The sequence below is a fragment of the Triticum aestivum genome, chromosome 5D, assembly GCF_018294505.1.
Source record: "Triticum aestivum cultivar Chinese Spring chromosome 5D, IWGSC CS RefSeq v2.1, whole genome shotgun sequence".
In the NCBI taxonomy this organism is placed as follows: Eukaryota; Viridiplantae; Streptophyta; class Magnoliopsida; order Poales; family Poaceae; genus Triticum; species Triticum aestivum.
Genome location: NC_057808.1, coordinates 9,660,711 through 9,681,787, shown reverse-complemented (window position 1 = coordinate 9,681,787; position 21,077 = coordinate 9,660,711). Strand labels below are relative to the sequence as shown.

At 48.2% G+C, this 21,077-nt stretch overlaps 2 protein-coding genes across 2 annotated transcripts; both read right to left on the bottom strand.

The window, feature by feature from the left end:
- Positions 1-12,526: 12,526 nt before the first annotated feature.
- Positions 12,527-16,116, bottom strand: LOC123124099 (uncharacterized). The gene is made up of 3 exons (XM_044544800.1): positions 13,965-16,116; positions 13,668-13,869; positions 12,527-12,944 (listed from the first exon to the last, which is right to left on the bottom strand). The coding sequence occupies exons 1-3, from the start codon at positions 15,825-15,827 to the stop codon at positions 12,724-12,726; spliced, it is 2,286 nt and encodes a 761-aa protein (XP_044400735.1). The 5' UTR covers positions 15,828-16,116; the 3' UTR covers positions 12,527-12,723.
- Positions 16,117-19,797: 3,681 nt separating this feature from the next.
- LOC123120129 (short-chain dehydrogenase ptmH-like) lies at positions 19,798-20,875 on the bottom strand. The gene has a single exon (XM_044540149.1). It carries the CDS (start codon positions 20,873-20,875, stop codon positions 19,994-19,996), a length of 882 nt encoding a protein of 293 aa, XP_044396084.1. The 3' UTR covers positions 19,798-19,993.
- Positions 20,876-21,077: the final 202 nt, after the last annotated feature.

Sequence of the window (21,077 nt, the reverse complement as noted above, 5' to 3'; positions counted from 1 at the left end):
CAACAGCTTGCGTGGGCGCCGGCTTGGCTATCTGCTCCAGCGCATTTAAGTATGAGCTCACAAAGGACGACGTTTGCAATGGTGACTGAAAAATACCTTAATGTATTGCTTGTCTCCGCGCGTACCAGTTCGCCCATAGGGTCACCACCATTCTTGTGAATGAAGTATGCTCGAGTGTGTTATTTAGTTCAAACAACCAATTCCTCGCTCGTGGTTCTGCATTTTCCACCATCTTCGACACCAGGTCAGGCTCGGACAAGGCCCATGTACACCTTGCCATGTTGCATGACAGAAGCGCATGTCGCCACGAGTCGGGAGCGCCACACAGAGGGCATGCATCCCGAGTAGCCATATTCCTTATATTCAAGACATCCGTCGTTGGAAGGGAGTGGCGAGCCAGACGCCACAAAACACTCTGATTTTAAACGGTACTGTTAGGCTCCACAGTTTTGACCAATCTTTTTCCTCTCTAACAGTGCTAAATGATCCGCTCCTGCCTTCAAGCCAGTTTTCTCTCGTGACCTTGGTGTTGATCACAAATCTGTAGGCCTAGCTAACTGTGAACCGCCCCTTCTTGTCCGGGTGCCATGCCCAGAAATCCTCGGTATTTCTTGTGCAGACCGGTATCTTCAAAATTGCGTCCGCGTCAACTGGCACAAAAAAAAAAAACAGTCCGGACTAACTGCTCGTCTCATGATGCCGTGGCAGGTATAAGCAAGTCCGATACCATCTCTGGAGGGTTTTGTATCCGGGAAATAATAGGACGCAGCGACGCTTCTTTGGGTATCCAATTGTCTGCCCATATGTTCGTCGATTGCCCATTACCAATTCTTCGCACTATCCCCTGTTTAAGAATCTCCTTGCCTTCAAGAATGGCCCTCCAAATTTGGGATGGCCTGGACCCAAATTCTAAACTCAGAAATGACGTGTTAGGAAAGTATGAAGCTTTAAGTATCCTTGCGCTCAAAGAAGATGGGTCCTGCAAAACCCTCCGGCCTGCCTTGCTAGGAGTGCCAAATTAAATAGTTCAAGGTCGCTAAACCGAGTCCTCCCAAATATTTTGGTCTCTTCATCACTTCCCAAGACACCATGTAGGTTTCCTTTCCCCTTGTTTACAACCCCACCAAAACTTACAGATGATGGAGTTTATATGACTGCACAGACCTCTCGGGAGCTTAAAACACGACATTGAATAAACCGGGATCGCTTGGGCTACTGATTTTATGAGAACTTCCTTGCCTCCTGCTGATAAGCACTTTCCCATCCATCCTTTCACCTTGTCCCATACTCGGTCACTTAAATATTTGAGGGTCCCCATCTTGGAGTGTCCCACATCAGTGGGCATGCCAAGGTATCTGTCACTTAAAGATTCATTTGGCATCTGCAAGCACCCTTTTACCGCATCTCTCACGATCTGTGGACATCCCTTACTAAAGAAAATGGATGATTTATCTCTATTGATCCTCTGGCCCGAGGCCATACAATATGTATCCAAAAGGTGTGACACATGGTTTGCTCTATTTACACTTGCCTTGAAAAACAACAGGCTATCATCCGCGAATAAAAGGTGGTTCACTGACGGTGCCGATGGTGCCACCTTAATGCCGCAAAGCTGGGATGATTCATTCTGAGATTTTAATAGGTACGAAAGGCCCTCTGCTGCTCTCAAGAACAGATATGGAGAGATCAGATCTCCCTGCCGAATACCTCGTGATGGTTTAAATTCCTCCAATCTGCTACCATTAAACAATATCGAGAAAGAAACTGTTCTGACCATGTTCATGACGATAGATATCCATGGTGCAGCAAAACCTAGTTTCCCCATTATAGCTTCCAGATAGTTCCATTCCACTCGGTCATAGGCCTTCATCATGTCGAGCTTAAGGGTACAATAATTATTGCTCTTCGACCTATTTCTCTTCATAAAGTGCAAGCACTCATATGCTGAGATAATATTGTCAGTAATAAACTTCCCTGGGACAAAAGTTGACTGTTTCTCTGAGATAATATCTGGAAGAACCACTTTCAAACGATTTGCATGAACCTTCGAGGCTATCTTGTAAAAAACATTACATAAGCCGATCGGACGGAACTGTGACAACAATGTAGGATTTCATACCTTTGGGATTAACACCAACATGGCGTCATTAATGCAAGCAGGGCTCTCCTCCCCTCTAACAACGCCCAAAACCGCCCTCCTGACCGCTGCACCACATATGTCCCAGTGGCGTTGGAAGAAGTGTGCTGGGAAACCATCCGGCCCTGGGGCCTTTGTTGGAAACATCTGAAAAAGTGCTCTCTTTACCTCCTCTTGCGTGTATGGGGCCAGCAGATTTTCATTCATCGCCACAGTCACCTTTGCAGGCACATGCTGGAGTACCTCATCCACGCCTTGGACGCCCTCTGAAGTATATAAGTTTTTGTAAAACTCTAGAGCCAGTTGTTGCATCTCTGATATATCATCTGTAAGCTGTCCATCATTCTTAGCGCTTTAATCAGATTCTTTTGTCGTCTCATGGATGCTCGAAGATGGAAAAAATTAGTGTTACGGTCTCCCGCCGATAACCACTCCACACGAGACCTTTGACGCCACATTAGCACCTCACGCAAATACAACTCAATGAGACGATCATTGGTTTTAATCTCCATGTGACTTGGCCCCGTACGAGTTGGGTTACTTTGCAATCCTAAGTTATTGGATAAATCTGCCAAGTTGGCCCTTACCTCAGTTGCCGTTAAATTAGGGCCATTTAGCTCCCAAGCAGCCTGGACAGTGGGTATGAGCCCGGGGTGGGAATCCCACATGCATTCGTAGTGGAACAACTTTGCATTATTTTTCTTCTACCAGATGGAGTTAGCTTTAGCAAGATCGGAGAGTGATCCGATGTCGCAGCAGTGAGATGCTCAAGAGTAGCTAATGGAAACTGTGCGCACCAATCAACCGAGCCAAGTGCTCTGTCAAGTCTCACTCTGGTAAAAGATCCCCTGCCACTTTCTTGTCAAAAGTCCACTTGCAGCCCTGAAAGCCAAGATCAACTAGACCACATACATCAACCGCATCCCGAAACCCTTGAATTTGTCTTTGGCTCCTCTGGCCAATGCCATCATGCTCGTCGTACCACAGTACCTCATTGAAGTCTCCAATGCAAACCCAAGGCATAACATGGAGTGATGCCAAGTCCTTCATTGTGTCCCATGTTCTGTGTCGTAGATGAGTTTGGGCCTCCCCATAGATATAAGAAAGTCTCCACGGGTCACCCCCAAGTTCTGAAATTTTCACATCGATATGGTACTGCAAGTAGCCCAAACTCTCAATTTTTATTTCATTATTCCAGTACAAAACTAAACCACCACTTCTACCGGTGGAACCAACAGCAAAAGAGCAATCAAAACCTAAAGTACTCGCTAACTTTTCAGCTCTATCTCTACTGATTTGAGTCTCAACAGTGAAGAGTACTTTAGGGGCAAACTTTAATGCGATTTCACGCAGCTCTTGAACTGTCGGGGCGTTGCCTAGTCCCCGACAATTCCAGCTTAAGATATTCATTCCGCTCGGCGGTCCTCCACCGGGGAGGCCGCCGATCTTGCTTCAGTTGGTTTTGTAGGTGCTCGTAGCTCTCTTCTGTTGCTCTTGTCCGAAACCTGAGAGGTTCTCACCCTCTTGGGATCTTGCTTAGGAGGTGGGGATGGACGCCACTGAGACCAGGGCGCCACTATTGCTTTTTTCAGCTAACACCAATTCCATCCCTGTACCGGGTGGAAGTGCCCCATGATTTGTAATTTCTTCAGAGGAGCGCTTCCTAGTTGGATCCCCCTCGTCCATATCAACATCAGAAGGCCTGTCCTGCGGGTTGCTTGCATGCACAACATCATTTGGTTCTGCTTCATATTCATCTCCTGCCTTTGTTGACCTGCTGTTGTTGCCGCGCCTCCTAGTACCCCAGGTAGTGGCTGCCGGAGCACGTAGATCCTTGGAAACCAGCGCCGACGGAGGGTGAACTCCATCTCCATGTTCTTTGAACTGGTGGCCCATCATGCCACAGACCTGACACCAGTCGGGCAATCGTTCATACTTGACAACAAATATTTCACGTTCTTTCCCGCGGATCAAGGAAGTGGCCTTCTTCAACGGCTTACGAACATCCAGTATCAGTGATGTAGGGTGGAACCCTAGATGGCCAATCTTTCACGAAAGGAGCGGATCCCTACGAAGAACGCGATGAACACGAGGGGAAACACGAGGGAAACATGAGGGGAACACGAGAGAAATCACTCAACCAACAAGAATAGATCACACATGCGCTAGATCGATGAACACAAAGGTGAGATACAAGATCCAAAGTCAACAAAGAACGATACAAAGGTAACCGGTTCTTCTCCGTGAGGAGGTCTTGATGGGGTCTTCTCCGTGAGGAGGTCTTGAATCCAAGGTGATCTTCTCCGAAGAGGGGCCGCAGTCTCTCTCGAGGAGGAGATCCGTAATGGATGAGCAAAGCTCTATCTCACATATGAGCTAATCCTTTGCTAACCCTAGCTAGGAGGAGGTGGGGGAATATATATAGTCTAAGGGACGAAGGGGTACATGGGCCTCGGCCTAGATGCGCTGCACGCAGGCAGGGGAGGCCGGATGTCCGGGCGTCGGGCCGGATGTCCGGGCCTTCGCGAGGTGCCGGATGTCCGGGCTAGCGGGTCGGATGTCCGGGCTGGAGTGGCCGGTCTCGGAGCTCTCTGGATAGGTGGGGTCCGGATGTCCGGCGGCTCGGGAAGAGCCGGATGTCCGGGCCTCTGGCCGGATGTCCGGGCTGACGGGGTTCAGCTTCGGGTGCGTTCTGTGATGGGCGCCGGATTTCCGGGGGTCGGGCCGGATGTCCGGGCTGGGGCCGGATGTCCGGGGCCTGTAGCAGTTGTCTCTTCTTCCTTCTCCTTTCTTTGCTTCCGTGCACGCTTGGCCTTGGTCCTTGGGTTCTCCACGGTCTCCTCGGGTGTACCTGAGTATGAACAAGGTCCGCGCTTGAAGTAGCATCCATGTCTTCCATGCGGAAAGGGAAGATTCGCACTTGAGCTCATAGTAGATGTCGTTCGTCGTCGTTGTGCACATGATGCTTGGAGGTGACTTGCCCTTCATGACGATGTGGATCACGAACGTGATGGTGGTCGCCATGTATATGCGGACGTGGACGACTTGCGCTTGTGTCGCGTGGGCGCTCCGAAGATGATCGACTTGCTCGCCGCCGCCTTGAGGATGGTAAAGGGGAAGAAGACTTGTAGTCGGCCACCATGTCTCGTAGTTGATCCTTTAGCTCGCCCAACTTGGTGTCGATGTAGTCCCTTTTCCTTGCTTCAGAGTGTCGTATGTCGATGGCGAGGTTGTCGAGGCGCTCTCGCAAGGTAGATTGTGTGCCTTGCATTTGTCGTTGTAGATCGAAGATGGACGCTTTGGTGATGTAGTTGTTCACGCCGTCGTTGTTGTCGAAGACCGGAGATGAAATGCCTTGCCTATCCATCACAAGACTCGAGCAAATATGAGTGGGAGAAAGATAAGAACTATACCAAATGTACCTTGACCTATGTTGAAAATGGATCAATGATCACTCAATGTGTAACAAGGAAATAGCACAATTGGTACCAATTCTTGTCGGTTTCTCACACCTACACAAGTAAGGCTTATGGTGGAGCTCGGTGAGGATAGTGGCACCAAAAATTTGATGCAAAATGTTAGCAAGAGTCAATAATGTTGAAAGAGATTCACAAATTCGCAAGTGAAACAAGTAGACCAATAGCAAAGAATCGCACACGAAAACACACACACAGATAGATAAATGGGGTCGTGCAACCAAGGAATGAGCACAAAATGTGGAGTCCACGGAAAACGCTCGTGTTGCACAACTCAAGAGAGACGCTAGCACGATTGCTCTATAGGCGGATACGACACTTGTGCACAACCTATGACATGCAAAATGGATAAACTTCTATCCCAAGTATGCTATGTATGTATGGTTCCCGGTGTTCGCTCAAGATGATCCAAGATGATCGGATATGACAATCTTATATGCAATGTGGTATGATGCTATGGCACTTGCTTACAAGCTCTTTGTTCACTCTTTTTCTTTGCTTAAAAGCTTATTCTTTTTTTTTAGATATGGCCACAATGCGAAATGCACAAACCAAGATAGAAATTGTGTATATGCGGGAACAATCTTGTGACACAAGGGATGATATGATACCAATATGAATGGAAGGTATTGATCACTAATGTGCACAAGTAACGTTTCCGGCAATACTCAATGGCTAGTCTCGATAGGTAAGTAACGCAAAATGGGCTAGGGGTTATCAATGCAATGGCAAGGGAATATACAATGGAGGGATACCACGATACCAAGATGATATGGAGGTTACCGTCGAGGCGATGATGAGTGGCGGTGTTCTTGATGTAGATACCAAGATGATGGAGACTCGTCCCTAAGTAGCCGAAACACCTTAGGAAACGGAAAAACCGCGAACTCAAAATCTCAAATGTCAAATGTCAAATGGTGGTAGCGGGGTGTGGAGGTGGTTGCGGAAGCTCAATGGGATTGCGAAAATGCAATGATGGGTTTTTGCGAGTAGGCAATGCGGAAGTGGAGGGTAAGGTGGTGAACTATACACGGTGTCGGGGTTGGAAGCACGTCCCTAAGTAGCCGAAACACCTTAGGAGACACAACTCACAACACAAACAAAATTGGGTTAAGTTGGGGTGGTGGAAGTGTATGGTGGGTAAGCCTATACGGAAGTTATGGTGGCGGTTGATGAAGAAGCAATCGTCCCTAAGTAGCCGAAACACCTTAGGAGACTCGAATCACAACTCAAACAACCACTAATGCTATAGGGAACAAATTGGGTTAGGTTGCGGAAGTCGGTGGTGGTTATGCGGAAGTTATGGTGGAAGCCCTAGGCAAAGATGCCAAAGTTCCAAAATTTTGATGGAGTTAAATGATGATGGTGATATTTTTATGGGATGGGGGATGTCGATAGCTTCAAAACGAGCTAAAGAACGTTAAAAACGGACTCCGGATGAATTAGTTATGCACAAAACGGTGAAACGGGGAAGGCTGAAATCCCAGGGGCCGGACATCTGGGGTCGGGGCTGGATTTCCGGGACCTGATGTCCAGAACCGCGCGCGAAATTGCGTTCCAGGAGCCGGATGTCCGGGGCTACGGGCCGAATGTCCGGGCTCCAAATCCGAGGATGAACTCGAGGAACTCGATTTTGTGGGCGGAAATTGATGATTTCGGGGGCAAAATTGCGGAGATTTCATGGATGAAAAGTGGGGAAAATTGGGGAAAGCTAGATCCACTAGTAACAAAGCAAATCCATGGATCAAATGCAACAAAACATCATCACACCAACAAATCACAAAAAAATTTGGGGCTATTTTTGGTGTGGATTTTTGAAATTGGGGAAGAAATCAACAAAACTAGGCTAGAAAACACAACGGGGAGGCTCCGAAATCGTGATCAATGTGGCTCATGATACCAAGATATCATGAGACAAGCTGGCTCTGATCCAAGATGATGTAGGGTGGAACCCTAGATGGCCGATCTTTCACGAAAGGAGCGGATCCCTATGAAGAACGCGATGAACACGAGGGGAAACACGAGGGAAACACGAGGGGAACACGAGAGAAATCACTCAACCAACAAGAATAGATCACACATGCGCTAGATCGATGAACACAAAGGTGAGATACAAGATCCAAAGTCAACAAAGAACGATACAAAGATAACCGGTTCTTCTCCGTGAGGAGGTCTTGATGGGGGTCTTCTCCGTGAGGAGGTCTTGAATCCAAGGTGATCTTTTCCGAAGAGGGGCCGCAGTCTCTCTCGAGGAGGAGATCCGTAATGGATGAGCAAAGCTCTATCTCACATATGAGCTAATCCTTTGCTAACCCTAGCTTGGAGGAGGTGGGGGAATATATATAGTCTAAGGGACGAAGGGGTACACGGGCCTCGGCCCAGATGCGCTGCATGCAGGCAGGGGAGCCGGATGTCCGGGCCTTCGCGAGGTGCCGGATGTCCGGGCTAGCAGGCCGGATGTCCGGGCTGGAGTGGCCGGTCTCGGAGCTCTCTGGATAGGCGGGGTCCGGATGTCCGGGCTGGGGGGCCGGATGTCCGGCGGCTCGGGAAGAGCCGGATGTCCGGGCCTCTGGCCGGATGTCCGGGCTGACGGGGTTCAGCGTCGAGTGCGTTCTGTGATGGGCGCCGGATTTCCGGGGGTCGGGCCGGATGTCCGGGCTGGGGCCGGATGTCTGGGGCCTGTAGCAGCTGTCTCTTCTTCCTTCTCCTTCCTTTGCTTCCGCGCATGCTTGGCCTTGGTCCTTGGGTTCTCCACGGTCTCCTCGGGTGTACCTGAGTATGAACAAGGTCCGCGCTTGAAGTAGCATCCATGTCTTGCATGCGGAAAGGGAAAATTCGGAAAGGAGCGAGTTCACCTTAGGTCCAATAGCGTAGGCTTGAGTATACATAGGGATGATCGTCGGATGCTCCGCATCAATCAGCCTGACCCTGTAAAAATTGCCCTCAAAATCGATGGAAGAGGGCTCTGAATCCACAAATTCGCCTAGCTTCAAAGCCAACGCTTTCACTTTCCCATGGTATCCCACCGGGTGGTCAATTATGCGCGCCCATATCTCAAACGTGAACAGCTCGATTGTGGAAGGTTTAGTGAATCCATCATACGGTGAAATAAGCACCGGATTCCCTCTGAATTGCCAAGGGCCTCCTTGGGTTACTCTCTCCCAATCTCCCAGGCAATTAAACTGCATGATAAAAAGGTTTTCCTCTAGGGTTTTGATCTTGACGTTCCTAGCCAGATCCCACGCCGCCCGCATATTCTTGAAGAACCAGTAGTTGCTGAACCCTTTGTCCGTATGAACTCTGACTATAATCATCCAGCGGAGATCCTCAGCAGGCGGCTCATCATCCTCTTCAAAAACGACATCATCGAGGTCCTCGTCATTCAAAGCCAGTTCTCGCATCATCTGATCCAGTTTCTCCTTGCCCTTGGCTCCCACCGAACTGTTGTTGTTTCCCTTGGACGCCATAACCAGCGATCCGATCTCGTACCTCCGAGGAAGTACAGGCTGAAAAACCGAACCCCCCTAGACCTCAGTCTTTGCCACGCCAAGGTCGGGTAGTGGTCTAGGACCACTCCTTGATCAGCCCGAGCGGATCCTGATCGAGGTAAGAGGGAGAAGGAAGAGAAGTCTCAACGTCGCCGTCGGCGGCGAGAGTATTGATAACCCACAAGTATAGGGGATCGTTTGTAGCCTTTTTCGATAAATAAGAGTGTCGAACCCAACGAGAAGCTAAAGGTAGAACAAATATTCCCTCTGGTACATGGCTTTGTTTGTATTCATTATTTTTTTCTTGGGTACATACTACATTCTTAACATATCTCTTTCAGGTGCCTCATTTGACCTTTGCTGTTTCTTGTTTTAGGAACCAAAATATGTGCCAAGTGTTATTTGTGGTTTGGTGGCTGCTCCCAGATCCCTAGACAGGCTTTCCTATCATGTTAATTTTGTGGCTGCTTCTGAATCTGATAACCAACTCTTCTTTGCCGAAATAAATGAGCCATTTCCTCATCCGCCAAAACCAAACTTCTGCTGCCCTCTACCCCTGACATCTACTGGTTAGTCCCCACTCCATCCAGTTAGCATGAGCAGCCATGTAGATTTGAAACATTAACGAAAGGATTTTTAGTTTTATGTTCAAATTGAAAAGCCTTTTGATTTCCATTAAGGCCCATTCATCTTTTCAATCTTACGATGCTTTGTCTGATCATTTCGTCCAATCAAAGAGAGATACATTAACATATTCTATTTCTACTATAGCTTCCATACAGAAGACCTTATATAGGGCACTGCATGCACTGGATTTTCTCTTTTCATCAGCCTGTTCCTCGCATTTTAATTCTACACCATTTTTCATATGTGAGATTGAGATGATACAACAACTTAACTGCTATGTATACACCTATTTTCGATATGCTTGTGAATCGGCCATGAGAGACCAGTGTTCATTTCGAATTAATTAGTTTATGGTCGTTCAGATTTTCAGTCAAAACACTGAGTTTTCCAAGCATGACATGCATCGTCCTGTGAATATACCTCAAGAAGGCAACCACGGTACTTAATTTGATTAAATTGAAGAGTCCATTCAGTGTTTTATTTATTTATTTTGGCAAACACAGTATGAATGAGAAATCATTAGTCATGGAGAGGACTGGAACGAATCATGATGTATCAATTATATGAACCGGTATAGACAAACATATGGGCAGAGCATCCACTGCAAAAATTAGAAACTCTTGCCTGAAAGTGAAGCTTCGCTGAATTATTGAAAGCGTAGATCTTCAGTATGCCCTTCTGCAATGTCACCAACAGGCCATCCATCATTGCAAGTGCTCAGCCACCAGCAGGCCATCCATCAGTGTCAAGTCCTCAGCCACCAGCTTATCCACAACGAAATCCAGAGTGAACAGGCCTCTCTATTACCACCTTCCACTCAACCTTCTCTGGTCACTATGGTTGTCATATTTTGCATAAACCCTGGGATGTGTCAGATTCCACTTCACACCACGTCGTCTAGATTGTGCACTGTGATCAAGTTCTGGTATTTTACCTACTTGAATCATTGACCCCAGAGTGTCATATTTTGAATATGTGAGCATATGACATGTTATAGATTGGTGCGCCTTAAATGTAGCAATTCTGACAGAACTTACGACCTTTATGTGCTTGTGCTGCTGATCGTGTGTAAAACATTTCACATCTGAAGATGTTTTTGGGATACACTTTCTCTACCAACCTTTTCTTTTCGTGTCAAGAACGATTGTTAAAAACTGTCATTGTTTCATTGTCTGGTTACTGAAACCAATGCAAATAGACAGGGTTTGCCAAACATTTCACCTTGAAGAACCGCTGCGAGATGTGTAAATTCGGAGCTGTTTTGTTGTGATTGATACATAATGATCACTTTTGGTTTTGGTGACAGGTAGTTGCTACTATGGAGAGGGATCCGCGAGGAAAATTGTGTATCCAGATTCATCAGAACTTCTTGAGTGTGTTGGTGATATTACCGATTATGGAACAGTGCACACGGATGGAATGCTGGACCCAGATTTCATCTTGGATTTTAGGAGAGATGCGCAGTTCACGGATGATCTGAGGAAGTATTGTGAAGAACAAAAGGTGTGTGATGAGTATTAATTCCTCTGGAGGAACTAGTATTAATTAGGTCTTGAGCCTTATCTTTTTTAGAAAAGGAGGATTACCCCTGGCCTCTGCATCAGAATGATGCATGCAACCCTTTTATTAATCAAAGTACTCGATAAGTCTGAAATCCAGAACAAGCTCGCTCAGAGCTGAAAAGGTAAAAAAGGAAATAAAATATGTCACAGCCGGCGAAAACAGGACTAGATGACTAAACATCTATCTTATTACTGGACCGCCGTCCAAACCGGTTTTAGATATCCCGAGCTACCATCTCCCATCGGGTAGACCCAGTAACCAAATGCTCCCTGGCTTCCATGGGAGTGAGTAATGACCACGTATGGATCCAAGTAGTGACCTATAGATAACTTGCAAAAAAATACACGAGTTTGTTTGTTAAAAATCATATCATTTCTATAGTTCTTTTTTTGATAAAATATCATTCCTACAATTCAATATAGCCCAAAGTAATGCACATACTACTCCTATCCGAATATGCCTCACAATATTGTTCTCTAATCCATTTAGCCACGTCCCAATTAACTTGTGAATACTATTTGAAGGTGTGATATTAAAGGCTATACGAACTAAATGCCATAGTAGTTTGGCCAATGCCGCACCGCTGCATCGTCATCAATATCTCGTCCTGCCCCGCTTTCTCTCACTCATCATCTCTCTCCACGCCACCCAACATTCGCCTCCATTGACGCCATGTTGCTATTAGTGCTAGGTTTAAATTACATGTGGACGGAGATGCATGCCCCCCCCTCCCGGTCGCTCCCGCGAGCGCCCGGGGGAAACCCTAGCCGCCACTCAACCTCCCTCCCCTCCCCGTCCCTCCTCCCCCGCCGCCGCTTGCAAGCGCCGCCGACGGCATTGGCGGCGGCGGGCTCTCCTCTTCCCGATGTTTGAACCTGTCCATTTGAATCTTGAATCTTGAACCTGTCCATTTGGTTTGAACTGCTGCTGGTCAAGTGTGTGTGATGTTTAACAACGACAAGCTCGGCTTAGATATGTGTGAAACTCGGGATCGATTAGAGTGCACGGATATAGGAGAAATGGGAAAGAGAAATTTATGAAGGTTGCATGTTTGGCAACTTTGAGTTTACACACAGCCTCTACGTTTGGCGAGTTTGAGTTTGCGCACAACCTCTGCAACCTTAAACATTTTTGGAGGGTCCCAAAAACTGTTCTTGAGGCCGTGAATACGGCTGATCTGCTAGAGTTGTTCTAAGACTTTCAACTTGACATCTGAGAACTGTGATGTTGTGTACTTGCATGTCTACTCTTACAGATGTGGGAACAAATAAACTGAACCTCCGCCGACCAAGAGAAAAATAAAGGTGATTTGTGCCCGTGATTAAATACAAGATGGAATTCAGAAGTATTTATATACAAGCTTAATAATACTATTTCTATGTCAGGCTTAATAAGGTTCAAGCCCTACTACTAGGTGCTCCTGCTGTTGAAATTAATACTCATCACACTCCGGTAACTTCTGTTGCTCACCGTACATTCTCAGATCATCTGCAAACTGCACGTCTCTCCTAAAATCGAAGATGAAATCTGTGTCTAGCATTCCATCTGTGTTCATTGTTCCACCGTTAGTAATATCACCATCACACTCAAAATAGTCTGCTGAATCTGGATACACAATCTTCCTCGCGGATCCCTTTCCATAGAAGCAACGGCCTGTCACCAAAACCAGAATTGATTATGTATCAGTCAGACAGTCACAAGAAAACAGCTCCAGCAGTAATTCTTCCAAGTGAAATGTTCGGCAAACCATGTCTATCTTGCATTGGTTCAACTGTGCACACCATAAAACAACGACAGTTTTAAGCAACCATGCTTGACACAATAAAGGTTACTAGAGAAAGTGTATCGATAAGAACATCTTAATTTGCTGAAATTTTCTGCACGCGATCAGAAGCAAAGCTGGAAGAGCACACAAATGTTTTAATTTATATCGAAACTGCTACATATATTGAAGTAGTATTAATCGATAGCTTAGCCTATAAGATGTATAGCAAGATTCAGAGGCGTACACAAGGCATATGTAACCGAATTAGCTAGGCCAGATAACTTGATCACAGCAAGCATAAGGATTTTCGACAAAGCATAAGGCCTTTCCTATGATTGGACGACATAAGCAAGCATCGTTGGTTGCAGAAAAACAAGAATAAGCATCGTAAGATCAAAAGACGAAAAGGTCGTAACAGAAATCATAAGGCTTTTCGACAAAGCAGGGGAAAAAATTCTCCTCTTTAATGTTCAAACCTGCATTATTTTTAAACAGTTAAAACTTTTGCCTCATTGATTAATTAAGAAGAAGAGAATTGCCCAGTTAACTTACGGAAAACCAGACGAAAACAAAAACCTGCATATACAACTGCTCAAGGAACGGGGACTTACCGGTGTGTGTGAGGCGTAGAGGGCAGCAGAAATTTGGTTCTGTCTTCTGATCAGGAAACGAAATATTGACCTGGGCGAAGAAAAATTGGTTATGGACCCCTGATTTGGGAGCAGCCACAAAGTTAACGTGGTAGCAGTCCCTGCCCAAGGATTCCGAAGCGGACTCCACGCCACAGATAACACTCGGCACATACTTTGGTTCCTAAAACAAGCAGCAGCAAGCTAGGTCAAATGATGCAGAGATGTATGGAATAAATGACGATGAATTCAATCAAGGTGAAATCCGTGTTGATGTACCCGAGGATGCTCCAAGGCATATTTCTGCAGCGCTTGTGCGAGCCCAGAGCGAATGTATAACTGCATCTTCCTATACCATGATCTCTTTTCTAGAAGAATCTCCTTAGCCTCCTTGCAAAGTTGGGCCACCTCATTTGGAGGTTCGGGAGCCAACGGCGGTGCCATGTCTCGGAAAATGCGCTCTATTTGATCGAGAGATTCACGAGATATCACACCATTGGTGCCGGTGGTAAGCAAGCGTCGTAGGTCAACCAGCACGTCGGGTGTCAGGGACGCGAGGAATGATCCTAGGGCAGCGGGCTGTGGGTGTTGAGCCGCCGTGGCTGCCGCAACAAATTGTTGCAGGGTGTGCTTCTCCTTGGACAAGTCACATTGTTTGCAGCAGAGGTGCTCCATCACCCGCTGCATGGAGGATCCAATCTTAGAGTTTGCACGGACGCTGGCGATGAGGCCTTTCAAGGAACGGACCTCCACACGAAGCAAGGAGCGGGCGTCGAGGATGTCGTACACCTCGATCTCAGTGTCCGCCGGTGGGAGCGAGCACACTATGTTGTGCCAAATGGAGTTGAGGATGATGTTAGAGATGGGGTCCATGGGGCCATAGCAGTGGCCGGCGAACAGGATGTCGCGGATGAGCCTGAGCCCCGTGGAGGGCAGCATGGTGAAGACTTTGAGATAGAAGGTGTGGATCATGGCATGGAGCCTCATCTTGAGAGACTCAGTGTATTCGCAGGCATTGCCACCACAACTGTCCAATAAGCCGCGCCTTTGAGAGGTTTTCACGGCCTTTGCCAGACAAGCTGATAACATGGATCTCTTATTTTTTGGAGACCGCAAGGACGCGAAGTGGTCGCCATGCCGCTCGACGTTGATGGTGACCATGTCGAAGCCATCCATGGAGCTCGTGCTTTTGGAAACCTCAAGCGTTCCTTCATCAGGCTTGAGGTTCCGGTAGTAGACGACTACCTCCCTCCCGCCTGGCAGCAAGTTCACCTGGAGGTCGAGGGGTCCGCCGTCCTGGTACCGCAGCACATCCATGATGGTGTTGACATCATCGATGGTGAGCTTCCGCCCTCCCGGCTTTAGGAAAGGGGCGGCGGCGAGGAGCCGTTGACGGGGCAAGGGCGACACTTGGAGCCGCACGAGGACGTCAGGCGCGGAGTGCCGCACGTGGGTCGCGGCACACCTGAGCGCGGCCTGAGTCCTCTCAGAGGCTGGGTCGGGGAGCGCGAGCTCTGCAGCGTACAGATCATGCTCGACGAGCAGGACGGCGCGGGCGAGGTCGGCGCCCGCCCAGTGGAGATACCGGGTGGCCTGTTCTTCGGTGATGCATCCGAAGTAGCTCGTCATGAACCTGACGAGAGCCTGGCAGGAAGCCTGAGCAACTCTGCGCCAGGTAACCCTACGGCAGGACGGCCCAATGGTTCTACCGGACGACCAGCTATCCCTGGGCTGTGCCACTACCATGACGGCGAGCCTCTTGGACCTCCTGATCCGCTTGGCGGGCGGTTCTTTGTTTGGCCGGAAGTGGTCGCGTGGAAGGAGGGCGATGGTGTTGAGGATGATGTTGGTCACGGGGTCCAGGAGGCCGAGGGAGAGGCCGCCGTCGCGCATGGTTTCGTATAGCTTGTCGGCCACGGCGTCCGGCATGTCGTCGACGGGCAGCCGGTCGAACGCCTCCTCGTAGAAGTCCGGGATGAGGTCGAGGAGGTCGGCCTTTAAGCTGAAGTCAGGGGGGTCGTCGCACTCGCCGCCGGCGGCCTTGAAGTTGTAGGTATGGGGTTCGTCGCGCTCGCCGCTGTAGAGGCAGGAGAAGAGCCCCCTGCGGCCGGGACCCGGCGGCTGGACCTTGTTGGGCGGCATGATGCGACTGCGATTGATGCGGCGGTTCGGCCGGCTCAGCCGGATATATATATATATATATAGGGCTCAGGGTGGCCCGTTTGGGACCGATAACACGGCCGTTCCGATCCGGATTTGGCTCGGTCCGACCGAGCGGACCGAGAACTGCCGCCGCCGCCGGCGCTGGCGCTGGTTTCCTCTGCAAGAGATAGGAGAAGAGTAGAGGAAGTGGCACCAGCTCGTGGGCGATGCTCGGCTCTTTCGCGTCGCCGTCGTCCCATGTCCACGTCCACGTACGGCAAGAGGTAGAAGAAGGATGGGGAGTTACCAAACTAAAACCAGTTAGTAATGCTAATTACGTGGCATTTATTCATGCAATGCCGCATATCTCTCGCATGCAGGCTAATGGAAACAAGCTAGAATTGCGGAAACAAGATTGGATGAGACTGCTTTTATTATTTTTCTGGTGCGTGTAAATCGCTCTGGTGCCGCGCCAGCCCGTTCTCAAGAAAAAATATATTAAAAACCAATTGAAAATTTCAAATAATTAATACTGTTGAAATAGTTCAAATTGTAGTTACTCAAGTCCAGGGCCATAGAGAAAGATTGATTCTACTTGAATACATAACATTGGTTCTATTCTAGCACAAATATATTACCGACAAAAAGATGTAGTCCAATTCTAAAGCAGTAAAACACCAATGCAGCAATGCTAGCTCATGTATGTAATGGCGCTTGAACACCCAAGGGAAAAGTGCCCTTTGTTGAAAATTCAAGGTCTAGTTAGGGCTCATACCTGTAATGAATAAGATGAAGAGTTTTCTAGTAAAAAAAGAACAAGATTAAGAGTTTTGAAATATAAAAGAACGCTCAGTTGTTTCTCTGTATGTTCATCCAGTATGCAAAAGCTCGTTGTCTACATAAGTGGATGAACGTGTGTCAAATAGTAAAACCTGCAGTTCCATATGAATGCTAATCTTCAGTTCTAACGCATGGGAGGATGGGAATGTACGTCTTTGAACATGACGCACTGCAAATTTTTTTTAGAAAAGGAGGAATGACGCACTGCAAGTAGCGACATAGAATTAGAATTAAGAAATAAAAATCATATTTTTCACGCTGTGCGTGCACAATCCTGAAGCCCGTCAGCTATACAGGTACATGAAAATGATAACAAACTCAAACAGATCTGTGAGAATAAACCCGCACTATTCTCATATTGAAGTTGAGAGAAAGCAGAAAGAAAAGGGACTTGCACAGCTTCTATCTTCCTCGTGGGTCGTGGGCGTTTGCCTGCCAAAGTACGCAGGCTGGGGAGAGAAATCCACGTCCGTCGCTAGAGATTGACTCCGAGCCGCAGATGAAAGTGACGAAGGGGTTGAAGGCCGGAGGGCAAGGACGACCTTGGCACACCGTCTCTCCTTCACCGCCCCTTTTTCTTCCCCTGCAGCAAGCACCCTAGCATCAAAAGAAGCCACCGCCAAACCATGAGTCCGCTGCTGCGGGATGCCGCTGTGCGGACGGGGGATGCTAGGGTGATGTGCGTGCCGCGTTGTAAAGGAAGCCGCCACCTTTTTTTTTTTTTGAGAATCTGGAAGCCGCCACAGGGGTACGACAGAATGATCCAGAACGTTGATTGAGCTGATCGGACGGTCTAAAATGTCAAATCACTGTGTGAGCTCGTAGGTGACTATGTTATACTGTTTAGTAATTCGAGAAATAAATTAGTCTTTCCTTAAGCATGGGTGCTTATTTATATAGGACAGACATTTAGTCAAATGTCTCTTCTGTAAAAATAGGCACCGGTGGTTTAAAAAAACCTGGTTTATTTGTCTAAACACATTTTTAAGCACCTAACGTTGTACCGGACCTAAGATGGCACTGGCGCAGGTCGTGGTTTGCATGACCATAGAACAATATCAAACCCTTTTATGATCCTAAAAGAATTTAAAAAAATTCAAACCCTTTATACAAATACTCATAAGGATATGTATTGCTCGAAACAGCCCCACCCCACTTTATATATAAAGCAACAACCGAACATAGTACACGACTGAATGATACAAGATGGTGAGATATCCTTCTTACAAAGTCAATCCCTAAAAATACGGAACATGCAAAACACAGGAAGCTCTCAGACCAATGTTGTGCTATGCCCTACTACACCTAACCTCCACGACGACGCCCCCAGGAGGGATAACGGCGCAAAGCGTCGCCGCTGCCGAGTCCAAATGGACAAAGGTTTTCACCCGGAACCCAGATACGGAGAGGAGCACCACGACGACGTCTTCAGGAAGAAAGCGCCGCCCGCGAGCATCGCCTACGGTGGCGACAAAGTGCAGAGCTTTCACTCGATAGCTCCCCCGTGTCACCACGAGGTCTTCAGGAGAAGCGCGGCTAGTCCAGAACACTAGATCCGGATCGGGGCACCGCCACTGTCAAAGACAGAGCATGCTCGATCCACCCGCCACTATACCTCTCTTCGCCCATGCGACCAAGATACATAGTCACCACTATCCCCATGGCGCCCGCCGGAGAGCCACCCATGACGACCGCCTTCCAGGGTCGCCGCCTCGGCATCCAAGCCATGAGACATCGCCAACTACCCGCTTCACAGTGCTCAAGCCGTAGCAGGAAAGGCCAGGCATCATCCAGTGGGCCAGGGTCGGCACCACCACCATTGGGGTGTCCACACCTGTAATCCCCTCCATCCCAGTGGATCGGAGGTCACATGATCCAGTGACTGCCGACGGCCATCATCGAGCAATCTGCATAGACGAGCCAAGTCCGTGGCTCGAGCACTGATCCGCCTGGCGGTAGAACGCTGTCCCGACCACCACCACCGTGCCAGGGAGGATATGTATTGCTCGCCCAAGAACAAATCCATGGCTAGAAAATCATGCCCTTGCCCACACCTAATGAATATGTATCCCTGTCCATCAGATATCCATTCTTGTTTTCCTTATGATGGAAACAAGAAGAAAGACCTGGCCGAAAAGCACCGGAAATGAAAAAGTAGGGATGTCAGTTTCTATCTGGGTCCTACATGCTCACCATGTGTGCAGGTGTACATAATGCATATGAGTGCTCTACTGAATTCAACTGTTTTGTACTGTTTTCATGGGACCCCCCATTGTATAGGAATAGGGTATTTATCGCACTCAAAATACTTTACTCTTTCATCCCACTATCCATCTACCCATACTTTTAGTCTGATTCTAAAAATTAGTAACACTTTTAACTTTTGAACCAATTATCTGACTTACAATCTGTTTGCAGATTAGTGGTATTGACATTTAAATCTATAAAACAAGATCAAACTTGAACATGTTCTAAACAAGTTCAAATTCAAATTTGATACCATAATGAAACTCATGTGAAATGTGAGATGAGACGACAGTGAAACTGGAGTGAACCAATAATAAAAAAGATGACAAAGATAGCATAATAAACCCTAATAAAACTTATATCAAATCCGAGATGGAACATAGATGAATTGTGAAACGAAACAATAATGAAAACATGCAAAGAGGAATGTATGAAGAAATACTGAAAACATGTAAAATTGTGATGATATGGAAATGATATCGTATAGAATATATGTGAAGAGAACACTTTTAGTGTCCAACCCAACCATGAAAGATATTTTAACAAAATGTTATGGAACTTATTTGAGAGCTCCAAAATAGAAATGAAATCCGAAATGAAAAAGTAGCTAATCATGTAATGAAAATAATAATAAAACATTTAAAAATACGATGAAACACACATGCATAGTTTCCTATAAGTTTCAATATGATTTCATAATTTGAATTTGATTTTTTCAGAAGTGTTCAAAATTGATATTGTTTTGAAGATTTAAATATCATGAATACTAATATTCGAACAGTTTGTCAATCGAATATTTGGTTCAAAAGATATAATCGGTATAAACTATATAAGCAAACTGAAAAGCGTGGATGGATGAGATATAACTCTTGTGGGCTGGTTCAATATATGATATACTACCTTTTCACTGTAAAACATACCCACCAGTCACTCACTGCGGAGCATCCTCATTAGCTGTCCCACACGTCACAGAGAGAAGTTAATATGATATACATGGGTCACATAATCCATACAGAATACGTATCCCATACATGTACGTGCACACATGACGTGCTCTCGGAAAGCACGGCTAGAGTTTGTTAGAGCTTATTGAGCCCGAACCGCCTGGCGAAGAAGGCGTCACGCGCCCATGCCGGCGACATGGCAAGCACGGCGAACAGCCCCGTCATGCTGCCGTACACGATCTCCCGCGGCGGCCTCGGCCGCATAACCCGCGCCGCCACGTGCCTCGCGAACGCCGACGCCTCCGTCGCCCCCGCCCCCTGCGACGCCCGCGCCCTCTCCTCGATCGCCGCCGTGAACTTACGGTACATCCCCCACTGCTGCTGCTGTCCCTGCTTCGCTCCGGCGAGCTGCGCGGTGTTGGCGTGCCCCAGGCCGGACCGCACCGCCCCGGGCACCACCTTCACGACGTGCACCCCGAACGGCGCGAGCTCCAGCCGCAGCGCGTCGGTGGCGGCGTGCACCGCCGCCTTGGACGCGCAGTAGACCCCGGCCCACGGCGTGGCGGCGGTGCCGACGACGCTGCCAACGTTCACCACGCGCCCGGACCGCCGCGACGCCATGTGGGGCGCGACGGCATGCACCAGCCGCAGCTGGCCGAGGAAGTTCACGTCCATGGTGCGCCGCACGGCCTCGCTGCTCAGCTCCGCCAGCGGGCCCGTGCAGCCGATCCCGGCGTTGTTGACGAGCACGTCGATGCGTCCGTGGTCGCGCAGCACGCGTGACACGGCGTCGGTCACGCTGGCCTCGTTGGTGACGTCGAGCGGGAGGCGATCAACGACGACGGTCTCATCGAGGCCGGCGAGGTCCGGCACGCGGTCAGGGATGTCGGTGGCGACGACACGGCAGCCGAGGGCGGCAAAGGCACGACAGTACTCGTAGCCGATGCCACCCTCGGCGCACCCCGTGATGAGCACCACCGGCGCCGCCTTGCCCTCGCCGTCGTTGACGTTAGCCATGTATGATCTGATACTACGTGTGCATGTATATATAGCATACTACTAGCTCGTACAAGATGAAGCAAACACCACTGCTGTTGGCGCATGCATGTTTGGTATGTCCGTCGAGGACGGAATATGCAGCATGGATATGCGACTGCTGTTGGCGCCTTCCACTTTCATTGATAACTCCGGCCGGCATTTGTCTGAACTCTTTACTTTT